Below are 12,500 nucleotides of genomic sequence, written 5' to 3'. Positions count from 1 at the left end.
GCCCCCTCGCCGCACTGCAATGCAGCAGCACACCACACAAATAGCTTACACACACACACACACACACACACACACACACACACACACACACACACACACACACACACACATACGTACAATACACACGTGCATGCACACATGCGTGTGCAAACAGTATCTACGCAGATACTTGACACAATATAGTATAATTTCCTAACCTGTCATGTCAACCTACTGTATAACGACACGTGGTGTAATTAGAAATGCAAGTGCTTTGATTTATTATGACCTGTTACACTGCTGTGTACTCTGCTGTGTACCCTGGGTACCCCTAGGTACACGTACGTACCCCCATTTGAGAAACACTGCTCTACACCACTGTGCTCTACAGTGCTATAGGCTCAGTGCTGCTTCTCTGGGCGTCCGCACGCTAACATTGTTATAGGGGAGCGCCCATTTGCCTGGACCAGCACGCTTAAACAGGAGAGCACTGGAGCCTTACTAATGAGCAGGGTTCCATTTGTGAAGAAAATAATCTCTAGCACTACTTAAAGGTCGGGTCTATAATATATTCACATTTATAATCCATTATAATGCCCTCATAAGGCTTCATAACACTCCTTATAAGTGTGTATAATTATGCTTATTACGCGACTTGGTTGAGCGCTTGATTCTGATTGGCCAATCGCCGAATTCAGCAGCGTGTTATTTCTGGATAATGACCGCTCCGGCTCAATAGCAGACCGATGTCTAATCAAAGGCTCAGAGCACCTGGCTGCTTGATTTTTATGATGCATCCAACATGCCAGCCATGTAAACAAACACTTCGGCTAAACATTGCTCTCAAGAATGTTTTTTGACAACATTTGAAGCGAGAAATAGACGATGCAGTAACCGAGTATGTAATTCAGTCTGACTGGATCCAGGAATAAAACATATCCCCACTGGCGATGAAAAGGAATGACAAGAGGAGGGGAGCTATCAAAATCAGAGGCATGGATTTTCCCCGCATCCCCCCAGCAAGTGGAGCCCTCCTAATGAGGATGGTTCCCCTCTGTTTGAAGCAGGTTGTGAGTAATGCTCCCTGCCATTAAGCCTCCCAGGCAGGCCCTTGGGAACCAGTTAGAGCATCACATTTCTTTGATAGACTTTATGCACATCCTCCTTTTGTTTGGTGCCGAGCCAAACTGAGACGTACGGGAGTTCATTCATGAAGAAGGGCGCGCCGTTACGAAAAACAAAACAAAAAATAACATTACATAGAGTAGATGTAACTACAGTAAGGCAAGGTCAATTATTGCTCGGGTGTAATGGATTAAGGAGTGTGTGTGCATGTGTGTGTTTGTGTGCGTGTGCGTGTGCGTGTGCTGATGCAGCTCTGATATATTGCATTGGAAGTTGTGAAATATTGTATTTGATTTGTGTTTTTAGTTGAAGGTCAGTAACTGTTTTTAAGTGTCATTAAATAAAAAAACAATGATAAAATATAGTGAATTTGTAATGAAAAATACTACACTACTACTATGAAAGTAAATCCATTACTAGTAGTTTGAAGCGTGTAGCTTATTGAAAAAAAGTATCCTGTTTTGTAACCGATGTGTAACATAATTTTGTGTAACATAAAAGTTTGAAATGCCACACATGCTGATACAGTGTACTGTTACTTGCCTTTCTGTGACCCGTGTCATCCTGGCGCCCCCCCCCCCCCCCAACCTGTTTTAACCTCTCGTTCGCCAGACGGCACAGTTTAATGTGGAACATTTCTCAGGGATGCACAACTGGTACGCCTGCTCCCACGCCCGCCCCACCTTCTGCAACGTCTGCAGGGACAGCCTCTCTGGGGTCACCTCCCACGGCCTCTCCTGCGAAGGTAACGCACGCACGAACACGTACAGTACAGTACATACATACACAGTTCTGCTGCCGTTGACCATCCTCACCGGCATTTAACCCATTTAGGCCTAGAAATGATTGAATGCTTTAACCAGTGAAAAATAGCAGATATACAAGCTCACAGCGCGGCACCGATTCGGTGCCGCGCTGCGAGCTTGTAGATCTGCTATTTTTGAAAAAAAGTCGTGAAAATGTGTGCAAATCTTTGAATATATGTATTTTCAAAGCGAACGTTTGTAACTCAAATTTTGCTTCTAGGTGGTCCCTGGAACTAAATATTTTGAGATGGGGGTCTTTTGCCAAATACATATCATTTTGGGGGTCCTTCACATGAAAAGGTTTGAGAACCTCTGACATAGTAGTCTCTCAAGAACAGACTGACTGAGCTCCAGTTAAGTGAAAAGGACCTTTTCTTTGACGATGGCTGGCCAGATTGCTGACATAGAAACATAGGTTTTTTCCAGAAACCTTAGAAGGATTCAAAAGACACTTATTGAATCGGGTCAAAATTCTAACTTTCAAGATTTTTCAAAAATAGCAGATCTACAAGCTCGCAGCGCGGCACTCGGTGCCGCGCTGTGAGCTTGTATATCTGCTATTTTTTTATATTTAAAGCATAAAATATTGCGTCATAATGTGTTCAGGCCTAAATGGGTTAAAATCATGGTGCCGTTGACGGTGAGGACTGTCAATCTTACTGTAAATACAGTAAATATAATTATGACTTACTATACGGCTCCGTGGTCCACTGTGCATCGGTAAATCCCGCGACTTGTTTACAACGCGCGTTGGGCGTGCACGCGAAGTGAACGTCCTCCATAGTAAATCCATTGAGAGACCCATAAAGAGACTTCATTTACTCAAAAAGAGACATTTTGATCCAAAGGGTGGCCTGTTTAATGTACAAAATACACTCGGCAGGGCGCAGCCATGTTTCTCTTCTGGGCCCACACTGTCATGTGACTAGATGACGTAATCGTTGCCGTCAAGTGACAATCCAAAAAAACTAAAACAACCCCCTTCCGGCACTTCAAAATAATTGCGGCGGCCTACGGAGGAAGCGGCGCGGCACCAAGGCACCAAGCATCCCTTCAAATTAAAAGGCAGTAGTAGTGTTAAGAGTAAGTTCCGAGCTCTATGCTATGGTTTAAAGATCACAAAACACACTTTATTTCCAAGCGTGTACATACTATGCTGCTTGCCATGCTTTGGTGTATACTGGCGTACGTAGCCACGACAAGGAAATAAAACAACTTTTACACGGGAGCGCAGATGGTTCTCTTCTGTCCGGACTTAACTGGAGGTATCAGGTGACTGGATCAATACTTAACTGGAGGTATCAGGTGACTGGATCAATAGTTGTACTGATTCTGACCTCTAAGGACTTTTCCAGCGAGGGTTTCATGTGGCGTTTTTGCTGTGTCACTTTTCTTGTTTTTTGTTTGACTCTTTTGTTTGGCTCTGCCGTCTGCACTATTGGGTTGTGTTGGTAGTATTGAGTATTATTGCTTGTGTTTGACATGGCGGTAAGCAGGGACGTGCTGGGCCCCTGATTCAGCCCGGGAAAAAGAGTTGGAGAGGCCCTCATTGCGCGCTATAGAGAGAGATCTCTCTGTTATATTTCGTCGTTGTTGGGTGGAAACCTTGTATGTCCAAAACCGTTTGTTTTGTATTTATCATTTAAAAAATGATTTAAACTAGTGAAAACAGCAGATCTACAAGCACACAACGCCTCGCACCGCGAGGCGTTGTGTGCTTGTAGATCTGCTGTTTTCACTACTTTTGTCCGACGGCCTTGTATGATGAAGCAGGGCTTTGCTTTGCGAAAAAAAACTACAAATTTGAAACTTGGAGATACGAGGTTTCTGCCCGACAGTGACGATTTACTTTGTTGGCTGCCCAGCCCGCAAAATGGAACGAAGGCTGACATTTTATTTTTTATTTTTTTCCTAATGGCCGGCCTGGACCGGCCGGGAATGAACCGGCCGTTCGGGAGTTGTCCCGCTTTTCCCAATGGCCAGCACGTCCCTGGCGGTAAGACACCTGTGTAGCACTGACTAGCATTGACTGAAAACGTTGAAGATCCCTGCTATAGTTAGTGTCTGTATATAGCTTCAATGTACAGATTCTTTATTTACTTTATTTATGTTTTCTGCTGTTGATACTGATGATAGGTTATTGGTTTACCTATGTTTTTTAGATGACCTTTTCTATGCATCTTGATGCATTAACCGTCCGTGCTTATTGTAAATCACTCTGGATCAGTCTGTGCTGAATGCCTGAATTGTAACGCCCTGGCATCCTGTTCAGTGGTGGGTGTCATTGTGTGGTTTTAGTCATCACCGCACCTTGGCTGTGAAGGTGCGAAGGGGCGCGCGCTATTTTTGCTGCGTGTTAGCTGGTGTAATTTAAAGTGTGGGTGTCACAATGTAATGAGCACCATCTGCATATCCTTTCCTTCTAATTAGGCTAATGTTCCAGTGCGTGTGCGTGTGTGTGTGTGTGTGTGTGTACACGCGCGTGCATGCGTGCGTGCGTGGGCAGTAGCCAAAGATCCTCTCTATTTTTGGGCTCATTATCTACTAAATGATCTCCTATCCAGAGACAGGGAGAGAGAGAGCAGAGAGAGAGGGAGAGAAAGGGAGGTAGGGAGAGATTGTCTGTTTGGATCTACAGTAAATGATCCCATAACGCTGACCACCAACAGAATGCAGTTTGCAGTCAATATAATATAGATACAGAACTCAATACTATTCATATGTAATTGATACAGACAGACACTGTTCAATGCAGTTCGTTCGGCACCTGGATGCGATGTTTTCTCTGGGCCTGGAGTCAGGGGCGTCACAAGGGGAGGAAAAGTGGGACTGAGTTACTAGGGCCCAAGGTGGAGGGTGGGGGCCATAATTATTTTATACTTTAGCTATTGCAATAGCAGATATACAAGCTTACAGCGCGGCACTGAGTGCCGCGCTGCGAGCTTTTAGATCTGCTATTTATTTTTGAAAAGTCGTGAAAATGTGTCCAAATCTTTGAATATAGGTATTGACAAAATACATATCATTTTGGGGGTCCTTCACGTGAAAAAGTTTGAGCAACACTGACGTAGAAATATAGGTTTTTCAAAAAACCCTAGAAGCATTTGAAATATTCAAAGACATTTTCAAGATTTTTCAAAAATAGCAGATCTACAAGCTCGCAGCGTGGCACTCGGTTCCACGCTGTGAGCTTGTATAGCTGCAATTTTTCAATAGTTAAAGCACAAAACAATGTGTAATAATGTGTTCCCACTTCCCAGTCTAAATGGGCTAAACCCCCTCCCCTTATGAAGAACATTCATGGAGGGGCCCGCAGTGAATCCTTGTACCCAGGGCCCAGAATTTGGTGCGACACCCCTGCATGTGAAAGTGAGAGAAAAACAGAGAGAGGGGGGGAAGTGTGTCTATTAAGAGGTGAGAGAGCAGCCAGCCAGACCACTTCACAGCAATCAGTGCTGCTTCTATTTCCCTTCGATTTCCTGCAACAGGACGATCGATTGGGTGGATCGATTCTGTACTGTCTTGCCGCAAGTGCGCGCACACACACACACACACACACACACACACACACACACACACACACACACACACACACACACACACACACACACACACACACACACACATACATTTGGATACAGAATTACAGATACGACTCTTATACACACACACGTTGTCTGTCTGACTGTCTGTGTCTCTCGCTCACTCCAGTCTGGAGTATTGCATGGCCACTGACAGGCTGTGGTATCGCGTCCTCTACGTTCTCATAATGTTCTGCTAATGCTCCCTAACAGCATTTGGTGGTAGGCTAGATTGAGACATTGATCGCTGCCCCCGGATATGCCTGACTTTGTTTGGATCCAACTCGGTTCCTGTTGGTTTTAAACGGAGCGGTTGATGCCGGGTGACACCGAGGTCTATACGTGCACAGCGCGCGGGTCTGTTTGTTTGTGCGTTCGTTCGTTCGTTCGTGTGTGTCTGTATGAGTGTGCTGGGCGTGCAAGAACATTATCTCCTGGGCACAGACATTATTCATGTCTCTGCTAAGTAACTTCCTAAGTAAGCATAATGGAGAAACCGTGCAAGCGCTCCTTTTTCACCAGCCCATGCATTGTTATGTGAAGTATTCACATTGCATTTACATCTACCTCGTTGGGCCCTACATGCTCCTTCAGAGCCACTTGAGTTAAGTGCATCGAGGCTCTGTGTAAAGCGCAGCCACTTTACGCTCCTCTACGGTGGCTGTCATCTGATGCCAGGGGTATCGCACCAAATTCTGGGCCCTGGGTACGGCTGGGGTCCTCGGCCCTCCTTTTTTGGGGTTATTGTTAGCTGGAAGAAAAAGACAGACAGGAGACGGTCAGACAGGAACTGATATAAATAGGAAAGCCGCTCATCTCCGTATGTGTTGACATGGAAAGGAGGCACCGATTCCCATAACAACAGTTGGCATGCGCGGTCCAGCCGGACGCTGGTTCAGCCGGTCCCTGGATGCAGCCGGCAGGGAACGTTGGATGACAGAAACTGAGACCTATGACTTCCCTCTTGTTTGTGACGTAATCTAACGTAATCTCTGTTCTTTCTTGTGGAAGGAATGGCAAACTTGAAGTTGTCATTCCTTTTAAGCCTGACCTAAGTTTTCTGAAAAAAGTCAAATTAAAAAATAAAATTACAAAAACAAATATGTTGCTACATACTGTACATGTACTGTGCTACACTAAAATGTGTTCCCGGCCTGAAATTGGCCAAAAACAGTGCTGAAAAAGTATGACTTGTACTACAGTACCTATTGTGAAACATGACATATAATCATATGCCATTATAAACTATTTCAAGTCACACAGTGGCTGCGTTTACATGGACAGGTATATTCCACTTGTATTCAGAATGACTGCTCATTCAGAATAAAAAGGCTCATGTAAACATCTCAGAATGGAATAGAATATTCCATTCCATTCCGAATGAATTTTCATTCGGGTTTGGAGGGGTACTGTTTGAATCAGAATAGACTTTTATTCGGGTTCCACCATATGAATCTCTGGAATGAGTTCATTCTGAATGAATAAATATTGTCCATGTAACTAACTGTAGCCATTGTTTCAGCTGAAAGTGAGATTCCCCATTCTAGTGAATGAGGCAGCCTAGAGGGCGGGGCCAAAGAGTACACCTTCCGTATGTCACTGATCACATGACCCAAACAGGCATTCTGGGTTGGATTCTGAAATGCGGCTTGTGCTGGCCATAGACATAGAAAGGTAGAGGCCTCCTTCGGCTCTGGGGCGTCCGTCTCGGAGGATAGGCAATTTTTAAGGCAAGCTTCCTGAATTCTGAAGCACGCTTCCGAACCACGTTCAGTTGAACGTCCCCCGTTTAAGTCCCGGAAAACATGCGTTGCGATTGGCCAGTAGTCACTTTGAGTGTGGCAGCGTGCTTTTGGCACTTACGCACTTCTGCCTATCCAGTTTGACGGGTCGCTCCAATGAACTGCAGCGGCAGAAGAGGTATCTAGCTTTTTATATCTGTGGTGCTGGCAATATGTGGAAAGCTGAGTGACAACTGTATTGTAGAGAATACACCTGTTACTGCACATTTCAGTCAAATATTCACGTCATAAGTAGATGTAACAATTGTATTACAGTTAAATTTGGCGTTAATGGCTCCGCTCTTAAGATGTTCCCTAAATGTAGCTAAGCAGCATGCTAAGCAAAATCATATTTGGTGATTGGCGTGTGAAAAAGCGTGGCTGATTCAGTGGCAATCAGCACCCTGACAGTTGATAAACAGCTGAGCCGTTTATATGACTCCTGTGCATACATGAACTAACGCGATCAAGGTTCAAGGTTGCACTTTAATGTTACGTCTTTTGTACAAAAACGTATTTTTGTTCTGCTTCCTTTCAGATGCAGTGGTAAATAAAAAATAACACCAAACCAACAAAAAACAACACAGCTAAAGATGAAATAATGAGTAATAATAAGTAATAATGATGTAGGAAAGAAAGAGAGTGCAAAAGGCAAAAGAGAAAAAAGAAAAAGGTATCCTCAGGTGTATAAAGTTTGGTATATTGTACACCAATGGCATTATTTTCCCATAAGTAGCTACTGCACTTTAACTTTTTGTAAACAACTTCACAGTGTGTTCTATGTGCAACAGGTTGGTGGTATATTTAAAAACGTCACAGTATATACTGGTATATTTATGTACAGTAGGAGCAGTTCAGTCTCACTATATCTATGTATGTACTATAGATGCTTCATATTAGTCAGGGTCCGTATCTGAGTGTGTGTTGCTCTCCCAAAAGGATGTGTATTTTAACACACTAATCCAGACATGGAGAACATGGCTGATGCAGACCCAGGGCTCAGGGATTTCTGCTGCTAGGCTGTCTGTCTGCTGGGCACAGATAAATGGATTGGTGCCTGTGGCGTGAAGCTAAGCTCTCTGTTCTGCAGCACAGCTCACCGTCTGTCAGATACAGCACAGCGCAGGATTATAGGCAGGGGCGTCACACAAGGGGGGGAAAAGTGGGACTGAGTTACCAGGACCCAAGGTGGAGGGGCCTTAATTACTTTATACTTTAGCTATTCGGTGCCGTGCTGCGAGCTTGTAGATGAATCTTTGAATACAGTATTTTCTGGACTATAAGGCGCACCTGACTATAAGGCGCACTGTCAATGAATGGTCTATTTTCAAACTGTTTTCATATATAAGGCGCACCTGACTATAAGGCGCACATAATAGACGCTACCGTTGCGTTATGCATCCAACAGATGGAGCTGTGCTAAAGGGAATGTCAATGTCAATGAATGATCCATATATAAGGCGCACTGGACTATAAGGCGCACTGTAGTTTTTTGAGAAAATTAAAGGCTTTTAAGTGCGCCTTATAGTCCGGAAAATACGTATATGTATTTTTTAAGCAAACATTTGTAACTCAAATTTTGCTTCTGGGGGGGGGGTCCCTGGAACGAAATACTTTGAGATGGGGGTCCGTGGCCAAATACATATCATTTTGGGGGTCCTTCACATGAGTACGTTTGAGCACCACTGGCGAAGAAACATAGGTTTTCCCAAAAACCTTAGAAGGATTTGAAATATTCAAAGATTTTTTTATGATTTTTCGAATAGCAGATCTACAAGCTGTGAGCTCATTATCTGCTATTATTCAATAGTTAAAGTACCCAGGGCCCAGAATTCGGCGCGACACCCCTGCAGATACAGCACAGTGCGGGCTTATAGGGGAGGCGAGCAATGCTCTGTCCACTCACAGGTCATTGGAGCATGATCCATAATGATAATTTGACAGGCGTCAATCAATGATCGGACGGGCTCTTTCTACTTATGCCTCAGGAGTGGTCAATTTATTTTTCACATCTGTCCTGATTTGCTTTGATCTCAGGAACAGAGCTTCAAACGTCAATATAAGGATTTATGTTGTTTACTATGACATCAATACAGATCCACTGTTGGGAATAATTACTTTAGCATGCCTCACATCTTTTGATTTCGTTTACTCTTACTGCTATTGGTCTAATTTACTTTGAGGTGAACCTTTTATGTGTCCATGTCATACTTTTTGAGGCAGTTTTTAACCGCACAGATTCAGCCACGATTTGCGTCGGAAAGCGCCTGCTGCCGACAGAGAGCTATCGGGAGCTTGTCGGCAAGACGCGCTTGCCGTCGATCAAGCCGTCGGGACCCGTCTGAAAAACTGAACCTGCTCAGTCTTTTGTCGTCTTTTTCTAGGAGTCGGTAGAATCAAGGGGGTTGTAGAGTGGACCTTTAGTTTGCTACTGCTGCAGAACCAAGCCTGCATAAGCCAGAGACATTGTCCCGTCGCACATTTTAACTAAATACCGTATTCTCAATCTCAACTCTCAATTCCTATACCAATCGACTCCAAAGCAAAACTAGTAATCGTGCTGTGTTTTGTTTTGGTGAGAGAAGTGAAAACATAGCGGGTAGAGGAAAACTCTCCAGTTGCCAGATTCTGTGAGTTAAACAAGCAACCAGGTCTATCAAAATCAAGTTTCACCACTTGAGCTCTATTACATTAGACATTTTCTAAAAGAATGTTGAAAGCAAGGCCAAACTAGAAGCAGTGCTCTTCCGAGCACAGGTCTCCGCCAGGTCAGGTAGGTTATTGTGGCCTCCTGGTGGCGCTATAATAGGCAAAAGTGAAAAGGGTGGCATTTGTTCCTTGACCTACTGTATTGGGAATGTGCGTGCGAAATTGCATGGAAATTGCAAGCTGCGTTCATGATTTGAGGCATTTTGTTCAAAACAGATCAATCCTGCAGACTTTGGAAGCCAATATAAGCCAATGTGTTTTGCACAAATCTACCTCCTGATAGCACTATAACTAACCTGACTTTCGCCAGATGGTGACAGCATTGCATTGCATTGCTTACCATCCGGGCTCGCTCCGGCAGAACCAATGTAAGGGGCGGGCCATTTTTTCAAATTCTATAGCAGGTGATTGGATATGGCCGTCTCTCTATCACAGTCTGGGAGTGCCAACTCCAACCACTCATATTGGCCTGTCTGCATGACGTTGCACCCAGAATCTGCCTCCTGGGTTTCCACGTGGTCTGCAATCAGACTCTATTGGCTCAGAGCCGCTCAGAGCCCGCCCATAGCTGCCGCTGATTGGTCCGGCCCGGGACTTTACGAGTGTTATCAACTCTGCCGGACCGAGCCCAGATGGTAAAGCAATGCAACGCAATGCTGCCACCATCTGGCGAAAGTCAGGTTACACTATAACAGCAACATGCAAAAAATGGGGTCAGGGAGTCAGGGAGTGTGCAAGCACAAGCAGTTTTGCTGCCATCGTGCTGACGGTGCCAGAGATTAGCTGTCCATAGATGGACAGAAGGACACGCACACACGCTGGCGGACAGACGGACGGTCTCAGCCATGCCTTTCGGCCTGGCAGAGACAAAAAGCAACTACACTTCAGAATCAAGCCCAAACAAAAGCAACCCGCAACTAGAGACTTTACAGGAAAAAAAGACCAAAGTCGCTTATAATGAGCCGTTGGAAGTAGTCTGTTCGGTGTGAAGTCACCTTTAAATGTAGTAATGATTGTTATTCAGACTGATGGTGTATGGGTGTCTTTTGTTTTGTTTTTCAGTATGCAAATTCAAAGCCCACAAACGCTGCGCTGTGCGAGCCACCAATAACTGTAAATGGACCACCCTGGCTTCCATAGGGAAGGACATCATCGAAGATGAGGATGGGGTAAGCTTGAGTATGGATGTGTGTCAGTGTTGATTTAAGCTTGAGTATGGATGTGTGTCAGTGTTGATTTCGTCGACTAAAACTATGACGAAAAATGATCGTCGACTACCTTTTTTCATGAACGAAAACGAAATAGAAACGAAATAAAAACTAAGCTATGATGACTAAAACTATGATTAAATATATTGACAATTTTGTCAACAAATAAAAACTAGACTACGGTAGGGACTATAGTTGAGAAGAGATCCAGTAGAACTACAGTAAAAGACAAGTCATTTTATGTTTGGTTGCACTCGGGTGTTGCACTCTGAAACGTGTTGTGAGCTTGTAGATTGGCTATTTTCAGAGTATAATCAAGTGTGTAAAATCATTACGACACCATCAAGGCCCAGCAAAAATGTTTTGCAGACAAAATCAACTGTACATTTAGTCGACTAAAATATTATGATATTTAGTTTAGCTTAGCACGAAGCTTCTTTCCATCCCAACCATTAATGTCTGTCTGTCTGTGTGTGTGTGTGTGTGTGTGTGTGTGTGTGTGTGTGTGTGTGTGTGTGTGTGTGTGTGTGTGTGTGTGTGTGTGTGTGTGTGTGTGTGTGTGTCTATGGATCCTGTAGATTGCCATGCCCCATCAGTGGTTGGAGGGCAACCTGCCTGTGAGTGCCAAGTGTGCCGTGTGTGACAAGACCTGTGGATCCGTGCTGAGACTGCAGGACTGGCGCTGCCTCTGGTGCAAAGCTATGGTAGATTATCAACCTACTCAGTACACTATTGTTTAAAATCAATTAATCAAAATGTCACTCCATTATCATTTTTGGACTCTTCCATTTCTGGATCACTGTATGACTGTCCTCGTGCAAGAGCAAGACTTAAGACAAAGCGGTTAAACTTTAAGGATACATAAAACATCAAATTATCACAGAGAATGAACAGCTCTTTGGTAGTGTTTTTGTTGTCATCCGTAAGCCTCTAAAACCAACTTACCAATGTACAAGGCTGTCAAAAAGCAGCATAATCACCTTACTGGGCTTAATATTGATGACATTAGGGAACTCCATTTATGGGCATAAAAGGGATTCTGTGTGCCATCACAGTGAAGCCAGATGTCAGAGCGGAAAACCGATTCTGTTAAGAGTGGTTCCCCTGACATCACAGCAAACCCATAGACCTGTGATGTCACAGTGATGTGTCAGGGGAACCACAGTGTCAGGTGTGACCTACAGAGATACGTGGACAAGATGTGCCGGTTTTCATAGTTAACTGCGACCTACAGTCGCAATATGTTATAAGAGCTAACACATATGAACATGCACACACAGCAAAGATGGCACCATGTCAGATTATGCATGT

At 44.2% G+C, this 12,500-nt stretch overlaps 1 protein-coding gene across 1 annotated transcript in view; it reads left to right on the top strand.

Annotated features, from left to right (window-relative positions):
- dgkh (diacylglycerol kinase, eta) overlaps positions 1-12,500 on the top strand; it is a 93,652-nt gene that overhangs the window by 49,929 nt on the left and 31,223 nt on the right. The window contains exons 7-9 of the mRNA XM_080753211.1: positions 1,717-1,849; positions 11,044-11,150; positions 11,768-11,893. Of these exons, the coding sequence (XP_080609337.1) occupies positions 1,717-1,849; positions 11,044-11,150; positions 11,768-11,893 (366 nt within the window). The remainder of the gene's footprint in view (positions 1-1,716; positions 1,850-11,043; positions 11,151-11,767; positions 11,894-12,500) is intronic.

This window comes from Nannobrachium achirus (assembly GCF_963921795.1).
Source record: "Nannobrachium achirus genome assembly, chromosome: 22".
NCBI classification, from domain to species: Eukaryota; Metazoa; Chordata; class Actinopteri; order Myctophiformes; family Myctophidae; genus Nannobrachium; species Nannobrachium achirus.
This window is presented reverse-complemented; position numbering and strand designations above follow the sequence as displayed.